Genomic DNA, 18715 nt, shown 5'->3' with positions numbered 1-18715 from the left:
TAACCATGTAGGCGCCTATAGGGATATTGTAGTCACATATATGGTTAACGCACATTAAAAATGTTAACACGCCTATAAAACTGCTTAGTAAATAAGGCCCTAAGGTAGCTTTATTAATACACTTCCTGAGATATTTGGCTCAGATTCACATTTTGTATGTGCATCACTTCAGTACTGCCCATTTCACCATTATATCTATATAACCCTTTTTTCCCTCATCATTTTTGGTAGACCACTTCATTATTTTCATTCAACTGCATAATCTCATTTTTATTTCCGCACCATTAGTTCAGTTTTTTTAATTGTACATTTGCAGCATGGCTTCACTAGTGGCAGGTCGTGTCAGACAAATCTGACTGTCTTCTTCGACTGAGTGACCAAACAGGTGGATGTGAGAGGGGCGCTTGATGTGGTATACTTGGATTTCAGCAAAGCCTTTGACACGGTTCCGCACAGGCGACTGATAAATAAATTGAGTGCCCTCGGTATGGGACCTAGAGTAACGGATTGGGTTAACAATTGGTTGACTGGTAGGAGACAGAGGGTAGTGGTAAATGGAGCTTGCTCTGAAGAAAAGGATGTCATCAGTGGAGTACCGCAGGAATCGGTCCTAGGGCCGGCTCTTTTTAACGTCTTTGTCAGCGATACTGCGGAGGGGCTGTCTGGTAAGGTTTGTCTCTTTGCGGATGATACTAAACTCGGCAACAGGGTGGACACCCTGGAGGATGTGAATGACATGAGGAAGGACCTAGCGAAGCTAGAGAAATGGACCGATATTTGGCAACTAAGGTTTAATCCCAAAAAATGCAGGGTGATGCACTTGGGTCGCAAAAATCCGAGGGAACGGTACAGTATAGGGGGAGTAGTGCTTCAGTGTGCGAAGGAAGAGCGGGACTTGGGGGTGATTGTGTCTGATGACCTTAAAGCTTTCAAACAGGTAAAAAAAAGCAACGGTCAAAGCCAGAAGGATGCTTGGGTGCATAAAGAGAGGCATGACCAGCAAGAAAAAGGAGGTGATAGTGCCGTTGATAAGTCTCTGGTGAGGCCCCATTTGGAGTACTGCGTACAGTTCTGGAGACCGCACCTACGGAAAGATATAAACAGGATGGAGTCAGTCCAGAGGGCGGCTACGAAATTAGTAAATGGTCTTGAATGCAAAAATTATAGGGGCAGGCTTATGAACCTCAACATGTATACGCTGGAAGAGAGGAGGGAGAGAGGAGACATGATAGAAATGTTTAAATATCTCAAGGGCATTTATGTACAGGAAGAGAGCTTTTTTTCAAATGAAGGAGAGCTCTGGAATGAGGGGGCACATGACAAAGTTAAGAGGGAATAGGCTTAGGAGTAACCTAAGGAAGTATTATTTCACAGAAAGGGTGGTGGAGGCGTGGAATGGCCTCCCGGTGGAGGTGGTGGAGTCGAGGACTGTTCCAGAATTTTAAAAGGCATGGGATAAGCATGTGGGATTGCTTAGGAACAGGTCGAATTGGGGGTTACAGAGGATGGGCAGACTGGATAGGTCATTTGGCCTTTATCTGCCGTCATGTTTCTATGTTTCTATTCCAATGTTTTAATACTTCTTGATGACTGTTTTAGAACTCACGTTCTCTTTTTCTTTACATAAGCATATCAGTAAGGTAATATTATTTATTATCTTCAGTTCACTAACCGCTGATTACTTCCAATTCCAATTTTAATTTTTAAAACTTAATGTCACCACGTTTTATGATATTTTGATCATATATGTATTATTAATGTCATATATATATATATATATATATATATATATATATATATATATATATATATATAAAATGTATGAATCATTTATGTACATTGTATTGTTAAGTTTTTTTTATATTTTACATTTGTGAAGTGTTTTTGTTGTTACTTCTGGACTCCTGAGGCAGGCACTTTTTATGCCACAACATGTTGCCATGTCGAGTCTTGACATTTGATTTTGTGTAATAAATTTTATCTCTTGAACTTGTGGCTTGTCTAGCCCGCCCTCCTTTCCCACTTCTTGGTTTGTTGTTCACTTCCTGCCACCATAATACCTTTGTTTTCTTAGGTTTAGATTTAAAATAGTTGACCTTCATTTAATACTCAACTACTAAAAACAAAAAAGCAAAATATTTTTCCAACACCAGATAACCATTTTTTAGACCATCTGTTATAAAAGAGTCCATAGTGAGCCAGTACGCCTTCTAATCCACCTTGCCTCACACATCTTTTCTTATATGATATAATAATACTTAAGGACATATTGTTTTTTTCATACTACAACAATTTTAAATAAAATCCACTGAAGTAGATTATTCATGGTAAGATTTGTTTGATGCTATAGAGGGTCATGGGCATTTCAGGGTGGATCAGGGGCATGGTTTTGAGTTACATGCATAATTATAGAATATTGGTGCTCTGCATGTAAATTTAGGCACAGTGCCTAAATTTACGTGTGACTTCTCTGTTTAGGCATTACTCTATAAACCATGGCGAACTTTAGGCACGGCTTATAGAATACTGCTTAAGCATATTTTTTCGGCACTGATTTTTAGACACCATTTATAGAATCTAGCCCCATATGGCTTTTCTTCAGCAGCGACTTCCTTGTCATTCTTCCATGCAGCCCATGTATGTAGACTAATCTTGAAATTTTCCCATCTCAACCAAGACATCTCTGTGTTTGTGGGCATGTTAGTGCTTTGTCTGTGGATGCTTCTGTGTGTGGGTGTGTTGTATCTTTGTGTGTCCTTGACTTTGAGAGAAAAGAAGAAGGGAGAAGCCATCTAAAAGGAGCAATTCCTTAAGTTCAAGTTCAATTTATTTTAATATACCACAAAATCATAAAAGAAATACCTAAGTGAGGATCGCCTAGTCACTTGCTTATCTTGTGTGAAGGTGGCGGACCTCACGCGTCACCTAGATAGGATTTTAGATAGTGCTGGGGAGGAGCCCGCTGTCTTGGTACATGTGGGTACCAATGACATAGGAAAATGTGGGAGAGAGAATCTGGAAGCCAAATTTAGTCTCTTAGGTAGAAAGATCAAATCCAGAACCTCTAAGGTAGCATTTTCCAAAGTGCTACCTGTTCCACGTGCAGAGCCCAAGAGACAGGCAGAGCTTCAGAGTTTCAATGTGTGGATGAGGTGAAGGTGCAGGGAGGAGGGGTTTAGATTTGTAAGGAACTGGGCAACATTCTGGGGAAGGGGGAGCCTATTTTGGAAGGATGGGCTCCACCTTAACCAGGGAAGGACCAGGCTACTGGTATCGGCATTTAAAAAGGAGATAGAGCAGCTTTTAAACTAGAACCTGGGAGAAGGCCGACAGTTGTTCACAAATGCATGAATTGGAACAAGGTATCTTTAAAAGATATCACCAAAACAAGGAAGATATGTTATCCCGATAGTGAGATTGCAAAAGAGACAATAGTAGGTGTCCTTAAATAAAAATTAGACAAAAGGTTGCAAATTGACACTGTCAACTACTGAGCAAGATGTAAATAGGAATAACAAACATAGGGCCCTGTTTACTAAGCAGTGTTATGGGCATGCTAACGTTTTTAACGCGTGTTAACCATGTTATGTGCCTACAATATCCCTATAGGCGCCTACATGTTTAGCGCATGCACTAAATGTAGGCACGCTAAAAACACTAACGTACCTTAGTAAACAGGGCCCATAATTTGAAATATCTGTATGCGAATGCTAGAAGCCTAAGAAATAAGATGGGAGAGTTAGAATATATTGCACTGAATGAAAATTTAGATATAATAGGCATCTCTGAGACCTGGTGGAAGGAGGATGACCAGTGGGACACTGTTATACTAGAGTCCGAATTATATCATAGTGATAGGGTGGATCGTTTGGTGGAGGCATAGCATTGTATGTTAAAGAGGACCTTGAATCAAATAAATTGAAAATTCTGCATGAAACAAAACATCTTGGAATCCCTATGGATTGAAATTCCATGTGTAAAGGGGAAAAGGATAGTGATAGGAGTGTACTATTGCCCATCTGGCCAGGATGAACAGACAGATGTAGAAATATTATCAGAAATTAGGGAGGCTAACAAACTGGGCAACAGAATAATAATGGGTGATTTCAATTACCCTGATATTGACTGGGTAAATGTAACATCAGGGCATGCTAGGGAGGTAAAATTCCTTGATGAAATCAAGGACTCCTTTATGGATCAGCTGGTACAGGATCCAACAAGAGGAGGAAAAATTCTAGACCTAGTCCTTAGTGGAACACATGATCTGGTGTAGGAGGTAATAGTGCTGGGGCCACTTGATAACAGTGATCATAATATGATCAGATTTGATATCGGCTTTGGAGTAAGTACACACAGAAAATCCAACACGTTAGCATTTAACTTTCAAAAAGGAGACTATGATAAAATGAGAAGAACGGTAAAAAAAAAAACTTAGAGGAGCAGCTGCAAAGGTCAAAAATATACATCAGGTGTGGATGCTGTTCGAAAATACCATCCTGGAAGCGCAGGCCAAATATATTCCGTGTATTTAAAAAAAGAGGAAGAAGACCAAACGACAGCTAGCATGGTTAAAAAGTGAGGTGAAGGAAGCTATTAGAGCTAAAAGAATTCAGAAAATGGAAGAAGGAACCGACTGAAAATAATAAGAAACAGCATAAGGAATGTCAAGTCAAATGCAAAGCGCTGATAAGGAAGGCAGAGAGGGATTTTGTTTTTGCCTCCAACGCAATATTTTTTTCACATTGTAAATTTTTTTTTAGGTTTATTAAAAGCAAGAAGCCTGCAAAAGAATCAGTTGGACCACTAGATGGCTGAGGGGTAAAAAGGGCAGAGAAGACAAAGCCATAGCGGAGAGATTAAATTAATTCTTTGATTCGGTATTCACCAAGGAAGATTTGGGAGATACCAGTGCCAGAAATGGTATTCAAAGCTGACACGTGCCTCACCAATCTATTACATTTCTTTGAAGGGGTGAACAAACATGTGGATAAATGTGGGCCGGTCAATATTGTGTATCTGGATTTTCAAAATGTGTTTGACAAAATACCTCATGAAAGACTCCAGAGGAAATTGGAGAGTCATGGGTAGGAGGTAGTGTCCTATTGTGGATTAAAAACTGGTTGAAGGATAGAAAACAGAGAGTAGGGTTAAATGGTCAGTATTCTCAATGGAGAAGGGTAGATAGTGGGGTTCCCCAGGGGGTCTGTGCTGGGACTGCTGCTTTTTAACATATTTATAAATGATCTAGAGATGGGAGTAACTAGTGAGGTAATTAAATTTGCTGATGACACAAAGTTATTCAAAGTTGTTAAATCGCAAAGGGATTGTGAAAAATTACAAGAGGACCTTACAAAACTGGGAGACTGGGCAACTAAATGGCAGATGACATTTAATGTGAGCAAGTGCAAAGTGATGCATGTGGGAAAGAGGAACCCTAATTATAGTATGTAATGCAAGGTTCTACATTAGGTACAGAGAAGGGCGAAAAAAATGATAAAGGGGATGGGACAACTTCCCTATGAGGAAAGGCTAAAGCGTCAAGGGCTCTTCAGCCTGGAGAAGACGGCTGAGGGGACATATGACAGAGGTCTATAAAATAGTGAGTGGAGTGGAATGGGTAGACGTGAATTGATTGTTTACTCTTTCCAGAAATACTGGGACTAGGGGGCACACAATGAGACTACAAAGTAGTAAATTTAAAACGAATCAGAGAAAATGTTTCTTCACTCAACGCGTAATGTAAAGGGGTCCGCTTCCTCCACTCTGGGTTGGGGCCGGCAGCCCGGTTAGGCTCACAGGTTTCCAGAAAAGAACCAGACTGCCATACGGACTTAGGACTAAAGTGCTTTATTCTCAATTCAGTTCCACTCTCAAAATTGAAATGCAGTTCACAAACAGGGTTCAGGCTGGGTCCACAATTCCAGCCAACATTCAGTTCCTTAACAGGTCAGGCCCACTTCCTTTGACTACCTCCCCTCTCCCTCAGAAGAGCTCAGTCAAAGTTCAGCCTGCTGTTCTATACATCCCAATAATTCAACCCTTTCACAAACAGTCTCTTCAAAGGAAACCACTACTTAATGCCCCTGTCCTCTTCACAGCACCCTGGAGGACCCTGTACCAAACAGGGCTGGCAGCTTTCCTCCTACCTCACAGTACCACACCCCTGTGGCCTCTCACACTGCTTTCATGTGCTGGTCAGGGTTACATCTACATTCTCACCCTCCATGGCAGCTTACTCTCTCTCCCCACCCCAGGGAAGCTCCAGTGGCAGGCCTTTTCTGTCCTCCACCTACTCCATGGCAGCTTCTCTCTCACTCAGTTTCCTCTCCCTCCTGGTGGCTGGGAACCACCCAGAAATCTCTCCCCCCTCACAGCTGGAGGGAATTATATACCAGCGATGCAGCTAAGGGACTGAGCTTCACCTCCCCTTCTCCCTCTAGTGGGGCAGGGAGTAACTGGCTCCCCTAGCACTGAGCCACTGCTCCCCCTGCTGGGGTTGGAAATCCGTTCCACCCTTTTGGGGCTACCCTCCTCTCTCCTGCTTGCAAGGGCTTCTGGGAACCGTAGTTCAGGGATTAGCTGCTTCTCTGTGGGGCCCCGCGTGCTAGCTTTGTCACAGTAATTAAACTCTGAAATTCGTCGCCAGAGAATTTAGTAAAAGCAGTTAGCTTAGTGGGGTTTTAAAAAGGTTTGAATGGCTTCCTAAAGGAAACTTCCATAGACCATTATTAAAATGGACTTGGAGAAAATCCACTGCTTTTTTCTAGGATAAGCAGCATAAAATGTATTGTACTTTTTTGAGATCTTGCCAGGTACTTGTGACCTGGACTGGCCACTGTTGGAAACAGGATGCTGGGGTTGATGGACCTTCAGTCTGTCCCAGTATGGCAATACTTATGTAAATCAGAATAAGGGTAGGGTAGTGCTTAGCAAATGAGACAAAGAGGCACATTTTCAAAGCACTTAGGCTTACAAAGTTACGTGGAGGGGCATTTTCGAAGAAATGTCTAAGTCAGAATTTGGACATTTTACAAAGACGTCCAAATTCCGAAGCGGAGAAAAAGTTATTTTCGAAAAAGATGGACGTCCATCTTTTGTGTTTGAAAATACCATGGACGTCCTATGATTTGTTCGTTTTGCGATTTGGATGTCTTTGATTTTCAGCCATTATAGAAAAAAAAAATGTCCAAGTCTAAAACGTCCAAAGTCAAGCCACTGGGATGTTGGACGAGCCAGCATTTTTAGTAGACTGGTCCCCCTGACATCCCAGGACAGCAGTCGGGCACCCTAGGGGGCACTGTAGTGGACTTCATAAAATGCTCCCAGGTACACAGCTCCCTTACCTTGTGTGCTGAGCCCCCCAAAACCCACTACCCCCAACTGTACTCCACTACCATAGCTCTTATGGGTGAAGGGGTCACCTATATGTGGGTACGGTGGGTTTTGGAGGGCTCACAGTTTCCTGCACAAGTGTAACAGGTAATGGGGGTATGGTCCTGGGTCCACCTGTCTGAAGTCCACTAAACTACTCTAGGGACCTGCATGCTGCTGAGTGTGACATCTGAGGCTGGCATAAAGGCTGGCAAATAATGTTCTTCAGCACACTTTTTTGGGGTGGGAGGGGATTAGTGACCACTGGGGGAGTAAGGGGAGGTCATTCCTGATTCCCTCCAGTGGTCGTCTGGTCATTCGGGGCAACATTTTGTGCTGTATTTGTAATAAAAACAGGTCTAGCTCAAAACGTCTTAAGTTTTAGTCCTGGACGTTTTTCTTTGTTCCATTATGGCTGAAAGATGTCCAGGTCTTAGGATCGCCCAAGTCCCGCCTTGAAGACGCCCCTGATATGCCCCCTTGTGATTTGGACATGCTTCCGATGGACTTCGGAGAAAGACATCCAAAATGAGGTTTCGATTATACCGATTTGGACGTTTCTGTAAGATGGACGTCCAAATACCGATTTATGTCACTTTTTGGACGTCTATCTCTTTCGAAAATGAGCCTGATAGTAACCTATGGAACTTCGTAAATCTAAATGCTTTGAAAATGAGCCTCAAAGTGGAAGAACAAAAGGAGAACACAAGAGGGAGGATGATTGCAAACTATGTAGCAAGGAAAGGAGCAAAAGGAGGAGGAGAAAACATGAGGCAGCAGGCTGTTTATTGCAGACTAAGCATCGGCTCTGCAGAAGATATTATATCAAGCTTGCGGAAGGGCCTAAATAAAGGCTCTTGTGAGGTTGCTTTTAAAATTCTAAAAAGAGAATGTAGTCCTGAAGGACAATGGTTGACGATTCCAGAGTGATGACGCCGAAGCAAGTATTTCTGATAACATCAAGCTAAATATGATGATGAGAAGGTATAGTTAGGAGATGCTGTTGGGAAGAGCGAAGGGTCCGCTGTGGAGCATGTGGAATTAGGAAATTAGAAAGAAAACTTGGAGACTAGAGTGTAGGACCTGATGAACTGTGGTCAAAGTATTAAAAGTGGATTCAATTAGCCTGACTCGTATGTTTCAGTGTGTCTATGTTCTATGATGCAGATGCTGACACATCTTCTTCCATATAAATGCACTAGGCCATTTTCTGGGGACTTTATTTTTCTGGAACCCTCAGTTCAATCTGGCCCATTTTTTTTAACTCAATGTGTCTTCTCTTTGGTTTTCCCCAATCTTTATTTGGTTCTGTTCTATTAAACTTTTAGAGTTATTTTGCCTCAAGATAGACAGACAGATATTCTCAGTTTCTTATGTTTGATTTCATTCCAACAAACTGTTAGGTTGGAAAGAATACAACTATAGACTGAATAGGGTTAGTCAAGAGAAGATCTACCAGAATGGTTCAGGGTGTATACCCTAAGCCCTATGAATTGAGAATCAGCATCTCAAATACCTGGGATGGGAGGTGGGGGAGAAAGAGACTTTCAAATACATCAATGGACTAAATAATGCATATACAGGAAGCAAGGTTCAGTGGAAAGGAAGTCCTTGGTCATGATATCAAAGATGGTAGAATGAGAAGTAATGTGAGGAAGTATTTCACACTTAGACGGTTGGCTGCATAGAACAGCATTTCAGGAAGAACAAAACAGTAAGAGTTCAAGAAAACAAGAGGTTTGAAAGGAAGTGAAGGTAAAGCCAGAGATCAAATAGACAGTTGCTACGGGAAAGGATAATGGACTGAACAAAAAGGTCTAGTGGTCTTAATCCACTGTCATATTCTGTTTCTATTTCCTTTCAATGTCAGAGGATACCTCCTTACTTTATCACTGTGGTAAGACATTGCCTGTTGATTGTAAATATATTGTTCCTTGCACAAAGTTTCTTGGAAGAACATAGCCGCAGAATCATTGTTGTTGATCAGTATATCTTCTAGACCATATATATACAGCATCATCGTTTCATTGAGTCACCTTCGCTTTTTCCTTGTGTTATAATATTTTAGTATACATGAGCTCTTTAATTCCCTTTTTTGGCTTAGTGACCTATGTTATATATTTTTTTATATCTGGACACCCAAAACTGACCAAATGTGGCCTTCTGAGGAACTTTTATAGTGGAAGGATTATGTTCATACTCCTTTTCCTCTCCTGTTTTAAAATTAAATTCTCCGAGGACAAGCAGGCCTATTTATTCTCACAAGTGTGTGACGCCAACCCACGTCACCCAGTCCGTGACTTATGACTAGCATAAGTACAGCTTTGTGGAGCGTGAGACAAGCTTCACCTTGAATGTGCAAGTGCCTTGCCGCCTGCAGTGAGAGCACGGTCACCCCAGTTCTTTTTCTACTTCAGTGAGGAGAGGGTGTGTTTTTTTTTTTTACTGTCTCCTCAGTTTGCTTGGTCCAAAGAGCTTTGTTTGTGCCTTTTGGTGAATTTTTTCATCCTTTGTGTTCTTGCTTTTGGAACCCCCAGTTTTGCCCAGTTTTAAGTTTCCTTTCTTTTCTGTTGTCATCCAGCTGTTTCTAGGCCTTGATTTTGGCTGGGTTTTTCCCTTCCTTTTTTCGGTGCCTTGCTTCTTTTTCAGGCAGCACCATCGCTTAAATTAATTTAGCCAAGAAGTTTTTCCTTCCATGCCCGTGAAGGTTTCCAGTGGCTTTAATTGCTGTATCTGGTGCAATCGGACGATTGGAACCCAGTTCGGTTCCTCGACATTGGCATCAGCATCAAGGTCAGAGGTGTCGGCATCAATGTCGAGCATCGCACCAGCATTGGGAGCTTCAGTAAGCAAGCTACTGCTAGACCCTGGGATACTGGGAGCAGTTTGTATATAGTTTCAGGTTAATCTGAGTTATGTCCTCACCATTGCAAGGCCCAATTCACCAATGTTTGTTGTTTTCGGTGAGCCTGGATGCTAGGGATTCCCCACTTGTGAGAATAAATAGGGCTGCTTGTCCTCAGAGAAAGCGAAGATACTTACCTGTAGCAGGTATTCTCTGAGAACAGCAGGCCTTATATTCTCACAATCCCTCCCATCTCCCCTTGGAGTTGTCTCTTTTCTTATTTTTACCTTTCTGCTGTATTATATAACTGAGGAGACTGCGCTCTCACTGCAGGTGAGAAGGTGCTTGCGCTTGAGCGGTGCAGCCTGTCTCACGCTCCACAAAGCTGTACTTATGCTACTCATAAGTCCCAGACTGGGCATTGCAGGTCGGCATCACTCACTTGTGAGAATATACCAAGTGAAATCAAATTCAAATATCATCACCGTGAAAAGCAGACTGCGGAGTACCTCAAGGATCACCATTATCACCGATCCTTTTCAACCTAATGATGACTCCACTAGCCAAGTCCTTATCCAACCAAGGTCTCAACCCATTCATCTAATCAGTCGATGTTACAATATATATTCCTTACAAACATGACCTGACAGAAATCACCAATGAAATCAAACTCAGCTTGAACATCATGGACTCATGGGCAAATGCATTTCAACTAAAACTCAATACAGAAATAACACACTGTCTTATCCTCTCATCCCAATACAATACGTACATATCCACAAATATAAACACCCCGGACTACACCCTCCCCAACTCAGATAGCCTGAAAATCCTTGGCGTTACAATCGACCATAACCTTACACTTGAGAGCCAAGTGAAATCTACAACTAAGAAAATGTTCCACTCAGTGTGGAAACTCAAACACATGAAACCATTCTTCCCAAGGGAAACATTTCGTAACTTGATACAATCAATGGTACTAAGCCATGTAGACTACTGCGATGGAATCTATGCGGGATGCAAAGAACAAATCATAAAGAAACTTCAGACCGCTCAAAACACGGAAGCCAGGCTCATATTTGGAAAAACGCGATTCAAAAGCGCCAAACCCCTCCGAGAAAAATTGCACTGGCTCCCAATCAAGGAACGTACTGTTTTCAAAATCTGCACCCTGGTTCATAAAACTATCTACGGCAAAGCCCTGGGATACATGACCGACCTCATAGACCTACCATCCAGAAATACAATCGGATCAACACGAACATACCTAAATCTCCACTACCCAAACTGCAAAGGTCTCAAATACAAATCAACTTATGCATCCAGCTTCTCCTACATAAGCACACAACTGTGGAACACACTACCAAAAGCCGTGAAAATAACGTATGACCACCTAAACTTCCGGAAATTACTAAAAACCAACCTGTTCAAAAAGGCACACCCTACTGATCCAACATAAATGCCTGAACCCTGCAACACAACGAAACCAAAGCTTATAATGGTCACTACCTAACTCTTTCTCTCTATGATTCCCTAACGTGTCTGTAACACATGAACCTTATTCGACCACAACATCATTTTGTATTTGTTTCTCTACCAGAGTTGGCGTACGCCTCACGGTACTATGTAAGCCACATTGAACCTGCAAATAGATGGGAAAATGTGGGATACAAATGTAACAAATAAGACCTGCTATAGGTAAATATCTTTGCTGTTTGGATCCTTTCATATCTTTTGGTTGTGAAATACCAGAAAGCATTGATGTCCGAAACGTTTGTGCCTGGATCCTTTAATGATTGTCAAACCTGGAGTTGAGATCACTGGACTACTTACAATGAGAACAAAGGTTACAGTATCACAGTTTCAGCATAAGAGCTGCAAAGAACTCTGCATATGGATTTGAGATCATTTCATATTGTGCGGGGTTCCATGATTTTGTTGAGGCTTGGAATCCTGAATGGAAAAGTATGAATCATATGATGTGTACATTTAAAGTTATAGAATCCAAGGACAGTAGTAAAGGCTCACTAAACTGTACTGAAAATCTAAGTAGCAAGTTAAGTCAGCTGATTAACATAATCTTATTGTGCTTTTTTTTAAAAAAGCAAATGTAAAATATCATATGTGCAGTTTATCAGTTAACTTCTTTAATTAGCTGTCTTCCCTTTCATTTTTTCAGGTTGATAAAACAAAGGAGGTCTCCGTCTCCCCAAAAGTGATGCCCAGAGAGGGGATCTTACCTGATGGTGGAGAGTACAAGCCCCCTTCTGACACAGTGAAAAGCAGAGATTATTACTCCGACTTCCTGCTCACCCTGGCAGTGCCCTCTGCAGTGGCACTGGTGCTTTTTATAATTCTTGGTTACATCATGTGCTGCCGAAGGGAAGGAATGTGAGTACCTTTGAACACTGAGAAATGACTGGAGCATTTCCATGGGCCACAGCACTCAGGAACACATTAAAACCATACACATGCTAAAGGCAGGGATCATTAGAAGTCTTCCCTCAGGGAGAAATTTTACTAAACCCTTATTAAAAATGGCAGCTAGACTTTGAATAAAAGAACTATGCTACCTAGGTGTATTCTTTAAATATGGGGTAAATGTCTGTAAGAGAAAAAAATAAGTAAATTAGGAAGAAAATGTGGGAGGTTCATTGTAAGTGAAATGGATTATAGTTGGAATGGATTATAGTTGCTAATGGCTATCTGCATGAGTGGGAAAGCTTGTCTTCCGGGCCATGAAACTTGAGGAACTCTTTTGATATTTTAGTGGAAATAATAAAAAATTGAATTTGTCATAACAAGATAAGAATTACATGTAAAATAAAGAACAACAAAATCTCTTAAATTTCAATTTAAACAAGACCCAGTCAAGACATTAAATTAGTATATCTTGGCAAGACGCTAGCAGTAGAGTCAAGGCTATGGATGGGTTGAAAGCAGCACACAACAATTCCATCTTTTACATGGATCCTGATTTCATTGTTCCATAGACTTTATTTTAGCCTGAAGCTTGCTTATTAATGTGCATTTCCATTTTCTATGTCTTATCTCTTGTCATCCACCTCATCTCTCTCTTTATGCACTCTCATCTGGGCCTTGCCATGAACCATCATGGTAAGAGCAGCCGTCCTGCATTTACTGTTAATAGTGACAGCATTCTCACAGACTTCGGTTCACCGCCTAGCTTTAATGTTCCAAGCTGTCAATGCTATTAATTCATAAATTTTGTTTTATTTCTAGGGAAAAGAGAAACATGCAAACATCAGAGTAAGTGTCTCCTCTCCTGTTATTTTCATCATCATTTTAATTTTCTGTCTTGTTTCTTTTTTATTTTTTTGCTTAATAACTTGCCATGCTTCATACACATGTCTCCTGCTCTTTTTCATTCATCTCAGTTCATGGTTTAATTTATGTACATGACAGCTGCTGCTAGTGTAAGGAGGTTTAACCCAGGTAGCAAATTTAAATAATAAGGGTTTAAAAGAAAGGCCAAGTGTAGGGCAGTCTATGAGCATTAAGCCATGTCCCAGTCTCCACATGACTATAAATGACCTCTTCTGGCCCATCTGCTTGCTTAGGAGATCATTTACTAATAGTACATGGAAATGCTGTTAGTGTGTATTATTTGCTGCAGGGCCAATTGTATAAAAATGGGCCCTGAGGCAAATTGCACACGTTACTCTTAATTTTTTAATTTAAGAAGGAACTTCAATGAGCTGATAACTACCTTGCAACTGAATCACATAAACTGACAATCCACCCTGTCTCTCATTAGTACATAAATACAGGACAAGGACAGCATTAGTTGGGTAGACACATAGCAGAGTACACCTCAACTCAGAGCTGGTAATTTCTAGTGATTTGTTTCCCAAATGGAATGACTTTAATATATATCACCCTCATTGCACTAGTTCAAAGGTTCAACCAGTTTTCCTTGTATATGCACCAATGACAGATTTTTTTGTTGTATTTTTTGAAGGAAATCTGTTTTTTATTTTATTTAAATTTTTTTTAATAATAGCATTATAGTGGGTAGGAAAGAGGGTGTATATTTCAGCCTCTACATTTCCATTTGAATGTAGCATCCAGCTAGTGCACCACAGCGCTATTCAGAAATCTACCAAAGATCTCCGTGACATGTCTAAGAACCGAGAAATAGCTTGGCCGCTCTCCACCCTGCCCGTGTTTCACCCTGTGACTGGTGAGATTGTAACGCCACTTCACCCCGACAGCTATGACAATACCAGCATGCCGTTAATGCAGACACAGCAGTGAGTATCTTCTTCGATTCTGTATATGTGCTGGCACAATCATAACTGCATAAGGTAGCTTACCCTGCAGTCTGTACTAATTTACCTTAGCTGGTTCATTGTTCCACACAGTGTGAAGGGCCCAATTGTTGACAGAAAATATTTAGCATAATTATTATTGTATCTGTTTATTTTTAATAAAAATATATTGTCCACTTTTTAAAAGAGAGTTTATCCAAGGCAGGATACAATGTTGTAAATGAAACAGAACATCAGAAAAGTCCATACAGTCCCTGCCTCTTGTTTTTTCTTTCTCTTTTTAACATGTTATAAACTGCTGTGCTATGTACAGTATATAAGCTAATGACAGTATATCAAGCTCATGTAATACATAAATATAGGATAAAACAGGGCTTGACAAAGTTTCTTAGGATCTAGAAGCCAGACTTGAACAACTAGAATTTTTATTTATGCACATTTATAAATTGCTCAGCAAGTTATTTATAAAACTGGTACTCCTGGGGGAATTATGCATTATTGTGCCATGCAGATTTTACGCAGAATTCCCAACCTCCACAAACTGCGCCGAATTCCATTTAGTCTGCTGCTGCAATGCCTCGCGGCACAGATACTTTGTTTCTGGCTGTCTCCCTCCCTCCCTGCACACACATCACTTCAGCAAGTTAAGAAGAGCTGCCCAGCTGCACATTGGGCTACTTCCACCTTCTCTGCCACTTTGTTGCCTGGCAACTCCTTCTTGCACTGGAATGTTATGTATGTAGGGAGGCGGGGGGGGGGGGGGGGGTGTATGCCACGGGGGGGGGGGGGGGGCAGCAAGGTGGATGGTGTAGTCTGTGCTAAGGGAGGAGGATGGCTCGGGGTTGGAAGAAATTGGATGTGTGTGTCATGAGTGGGGGGATTGGAGGAAGGTGGTGTGTGTGTGTGTGTGTGTGTGTGTATGTCCTTGGTGGCAAGGGGGCTAGAGAAAAGTGGATGGTGTGTGTGTCTTTCTTTCTCCTCACCGCCCCTTCATGACCAGCTATCCCTACCACCCTATCCCCTGAGGCTGGCCTTCAGCTTGCTGCTCCCATTTCCATGACACATTCACCCCTTTGCCCCCAATCCCCCCATGGCACATGATTCACCCCCTTTAGTCTGCCTAAGCATATTCTATAAGTGGCATCTAGATTTAGGCGTGGTATATAGAATACGCTTAGTCAGTATCTCCAATTACCTGTTACTGGCCAAATCTAAAGGTCTCTACTCTATTCTCATCCTCCTTGACCTATCTGCTGCTTTTGATACTGTTGATCACACCTTACTCCTTGATACATTATCCTCTCTTGGATTCCGGGGCCCTGTTCTTTCCTGGTTCTCTTCCTATCTCTCCCAACGTACTCTTAGCGTATACTCTGGTGGTTCCTCCTCCACATCTATCCCGCTAACAGTCGGTGTACCCCAAGGATCTGTCCTAGGATCTCTCCTCTTCTCCATCTATACCTCTTCCCTTGGTGCTCTGATCTCATCCCAAGGCTTTCAATACCACCTTTACGCTGATGATACCCAGATCTACCTCTCTGCACCGGATATCTCAGCTGAAATCCAGACCAAAGTATCGGCCTGCCTGTCTGACATCGTTGCCTGGATGTCTCGCCGCCACCTGAAACTAAACATGACCAAAACCGAGCTTCTCCTCTTTCCCCCTAAACCTGCCTCTCCTCTCCCCCTGTTCTCTATTTCGGTAGATAACACTCTCATCCTCCCTGTCCCGTCTGTGCGCAACCTTGGAGTCATCTTTGACTCCGCTCTCTCCTTCTCTGCTCATATTCAGCAGATTGCCAAAACCTGTCGTTTCTTTCTCTATAATATTAACAAAATTCGCCCTTTCCTCTCCGAGGACGCTACCAAAACCCTTACCCACACCCTTATCACCTCTCGCCTAGACTACTGCAATTTGCTTCTCGCTGGTCTCCCGCTCAGCCATCTATCTCCTCTTCAATCTGTCCAAAACTCTGCTGCGCGTCTTATATTCCACCAGAGTCACTATACTCATGTTAGCCCTCTCCACGTTAGCTTCACTGGCTCCCTATCCGCTTCCGCATATGGTTCAAACTTCTCCTTTTGACCTACAAGTGCATCCACTCCGCAGCTCCTCAGTACCCTTCCGCTCTCATCTCTCCCTACACTCCTCCCCGTGAACTCCGTTCGCTGGGTAAATGTCTCCTGTCGTCCCCCTTCTCCCCACTTCTAACTCCCGGCTCCGTTCCTTCTATCTCGCTGCTCCCTATGCCTGGAATAGACTCCCTGAGCCAGTACGTCAGGCTCAGTCTCTGGCTGTCTTCAAGTCTAGGCTTAAAGCCCACCTCTTTGCTACTGCTTTCGACTCCTAACCATGACTTTCTTACTAAACACCCTCACTTATCACCCCCACCACTGCAATTTCCCCACCCCTAGCTGTCTGTTCGTTTGTCCAATTTAGATTGTAAGCTCTGTTGAGCAGGGACTGTCTTTTCATGTTAATTTGTACAGCGCTGCGTAAGTCTAGTAGCGCTATAGAAATGTTTAATAGTAGTAGTAGTATCCTAGCGCCTAAAACTATGCATATTTATTTACACCAATGAAAACATGGCATAAATCCCAGCAGGTAGATTTAGGCACAGAGGGCCATATTTTATAACAATGCATGCAAATTTGGAACGCCCATGAAACACCCATTTCCATGCCCATAACCATGCACCTTTTTGCCTGCGTGCATTAAAATTTAAGACGCAGTGATTTACAGAATACGCTTAGTGAATGTGCATGTACATTCTAATTATTGCCAATTCTCATTATTGCTAGTTAAGTCCTGTTAATAACACTGATTGTCTTGTTAAGACAATTAAGTTACGCACGTTGTTATAGAATATGCTTGGATTTCGGCGCAGAACGCTAGGCGCGCTATATAGAATCTGGGGGAAAGGGTGTAATTTTATAAAAGGATGACTAGGTGAAAAGTCCAGAAAGTGGCCTATTATAAGCCTGTTTTGTAAAGGCAACATAGGTACCTGTTTGCCTTTATAACATAATCTCCCAGATCAAGACCCTGTAGCACAGTGTTTCTCAACTTCTTCAAGTCAGATGCCCCTTAAGTCAAACATAAAACATAAGAGTAACCATACTGGATCATACCAATGGTCCATTTAGCCCAGTATCCTGTTCTCCAAACAGTGGCCAAGCCAGATCACAAATACCTGGTAGAAACCCAATTAGAAGCAACATTCCATGCTACCAATTCTGGGGCAAGCAGTTGCTTCCCCATATCTGTTTCAATAGCAGAATATGGACTTTTCCTCCAGGAATTTGTCCAAACCTTTTTTTAAACCCAGATATGCTAACTGCTGCCACCACATCCTCTGGCAGAGTTCCAGAGCTTAACTATTTGTTGAATGAAAAAATATTTCCTCCTATTTGTTTTAAAAGTATTTCCATGCAACTTCCTTGAGTGTCCCCTAGTCTTTGTACTTTTGAAACAAGTAAAAAATTGATTCACTTCTACACCACTCAGGATTTTGTAGACTTCATATCTCCCCTCATCAGTCTTTTTTCCAAGCTAAAAAGCCTTAACCTCTGTAGCCTTTCCTCATACGAGAGGAGTTCCATCCCTTTTATCATTTTGGTCACTCTGCTTTGAAGCTTTTCTAATTCTGCTATATCTTTTTTGAGATACGGCGACCAGAACTGAACACAATACTCAAGGTACGGTCGCACCATGGAGTAATACTAAGGCATTATAGTATTTTCGGTCTTATTCTCCATCCCTTTCCTAATAATTCCTAGCATCCTGTTTACTCTTTTGGCCGCTGCACATTGAGAGAAGATTTCAATTATCTACAACACCTTCTTGATCTTTTTCTTGAGTGCTGACCCCCAAGGTGGACCCTAGCATCAGGTAACTATGATTTGGATTATCCTTTCCAATGTACATCATCTTGCATTTTATCTCATTAAATTTCTTCAGCCATTTGGATACCCAGTCTTCCTGCAGTATTTCACAGTCTGTACCTTGAATAGTTTTGTATCATCTGCAAATTTAATCACCTCACTCGTCATTCCAATTTCCATATCATTTATAAATATGTTAAGTAGCACCGGTCCCAATACAGATCCCTGTGGCACTCCACTGTTTACCTCCTCCATTGACAGAAATGACCATTTAACCCTACCTTCTGTCCAATAACCAATTCCTAATCCACAACAGAAACAA

The 18715-nt window shown here is 41.8% G+C and overlaps 1 protein-coding gene across 2 annotated transcripts in view; it reads left to right on the top strand.

Moving 5' to 3' along the window:
* The window catches only part of SGCE (sarcoglycan epsilon), a 94394-nt gene that overhangs the window by 54289 nt on the left and 21390 nt on the right, over positions 1-18715 (top strand). The window contains exons 6-8 of one of the 2 annotated variants that reach the window (XM_030200655.1): positions 12396-12607; positions 13460-13486; positions 14302-14490. In XM_030200655.1, the coding sequence (XP_030056515.1) occupies positions 12396-12607; positions 13460-13486; positions 14302-14490 (428 nt within the window). The remainder of the gene's footprint in view (positions 1-12395; positions 12608-13459; positions 13487-14301; positions 14491-18715) is intronic. The other variant, XM_030200664.1, reaches the window with a different exon arrangement.

This window comes from Microcaecilia unicolor, chromosome 1 (assembly GCF_901765095.1).
Source record: "Microcaecilia unicolor chromosome 1, aMicUni1.1, whole genome shotgun sequence".
Taxonomy (NCBI): domain Eukaryota; kingdom Metazoa; phylum Chordata; class Amphibia; order Gymnophiona; family Siphonopidae; genus Microcaecilia; species Microcaecilia unicolor.
This window is presented reverse-complemented; position numbering and strand designations above follow the sequence as displayed.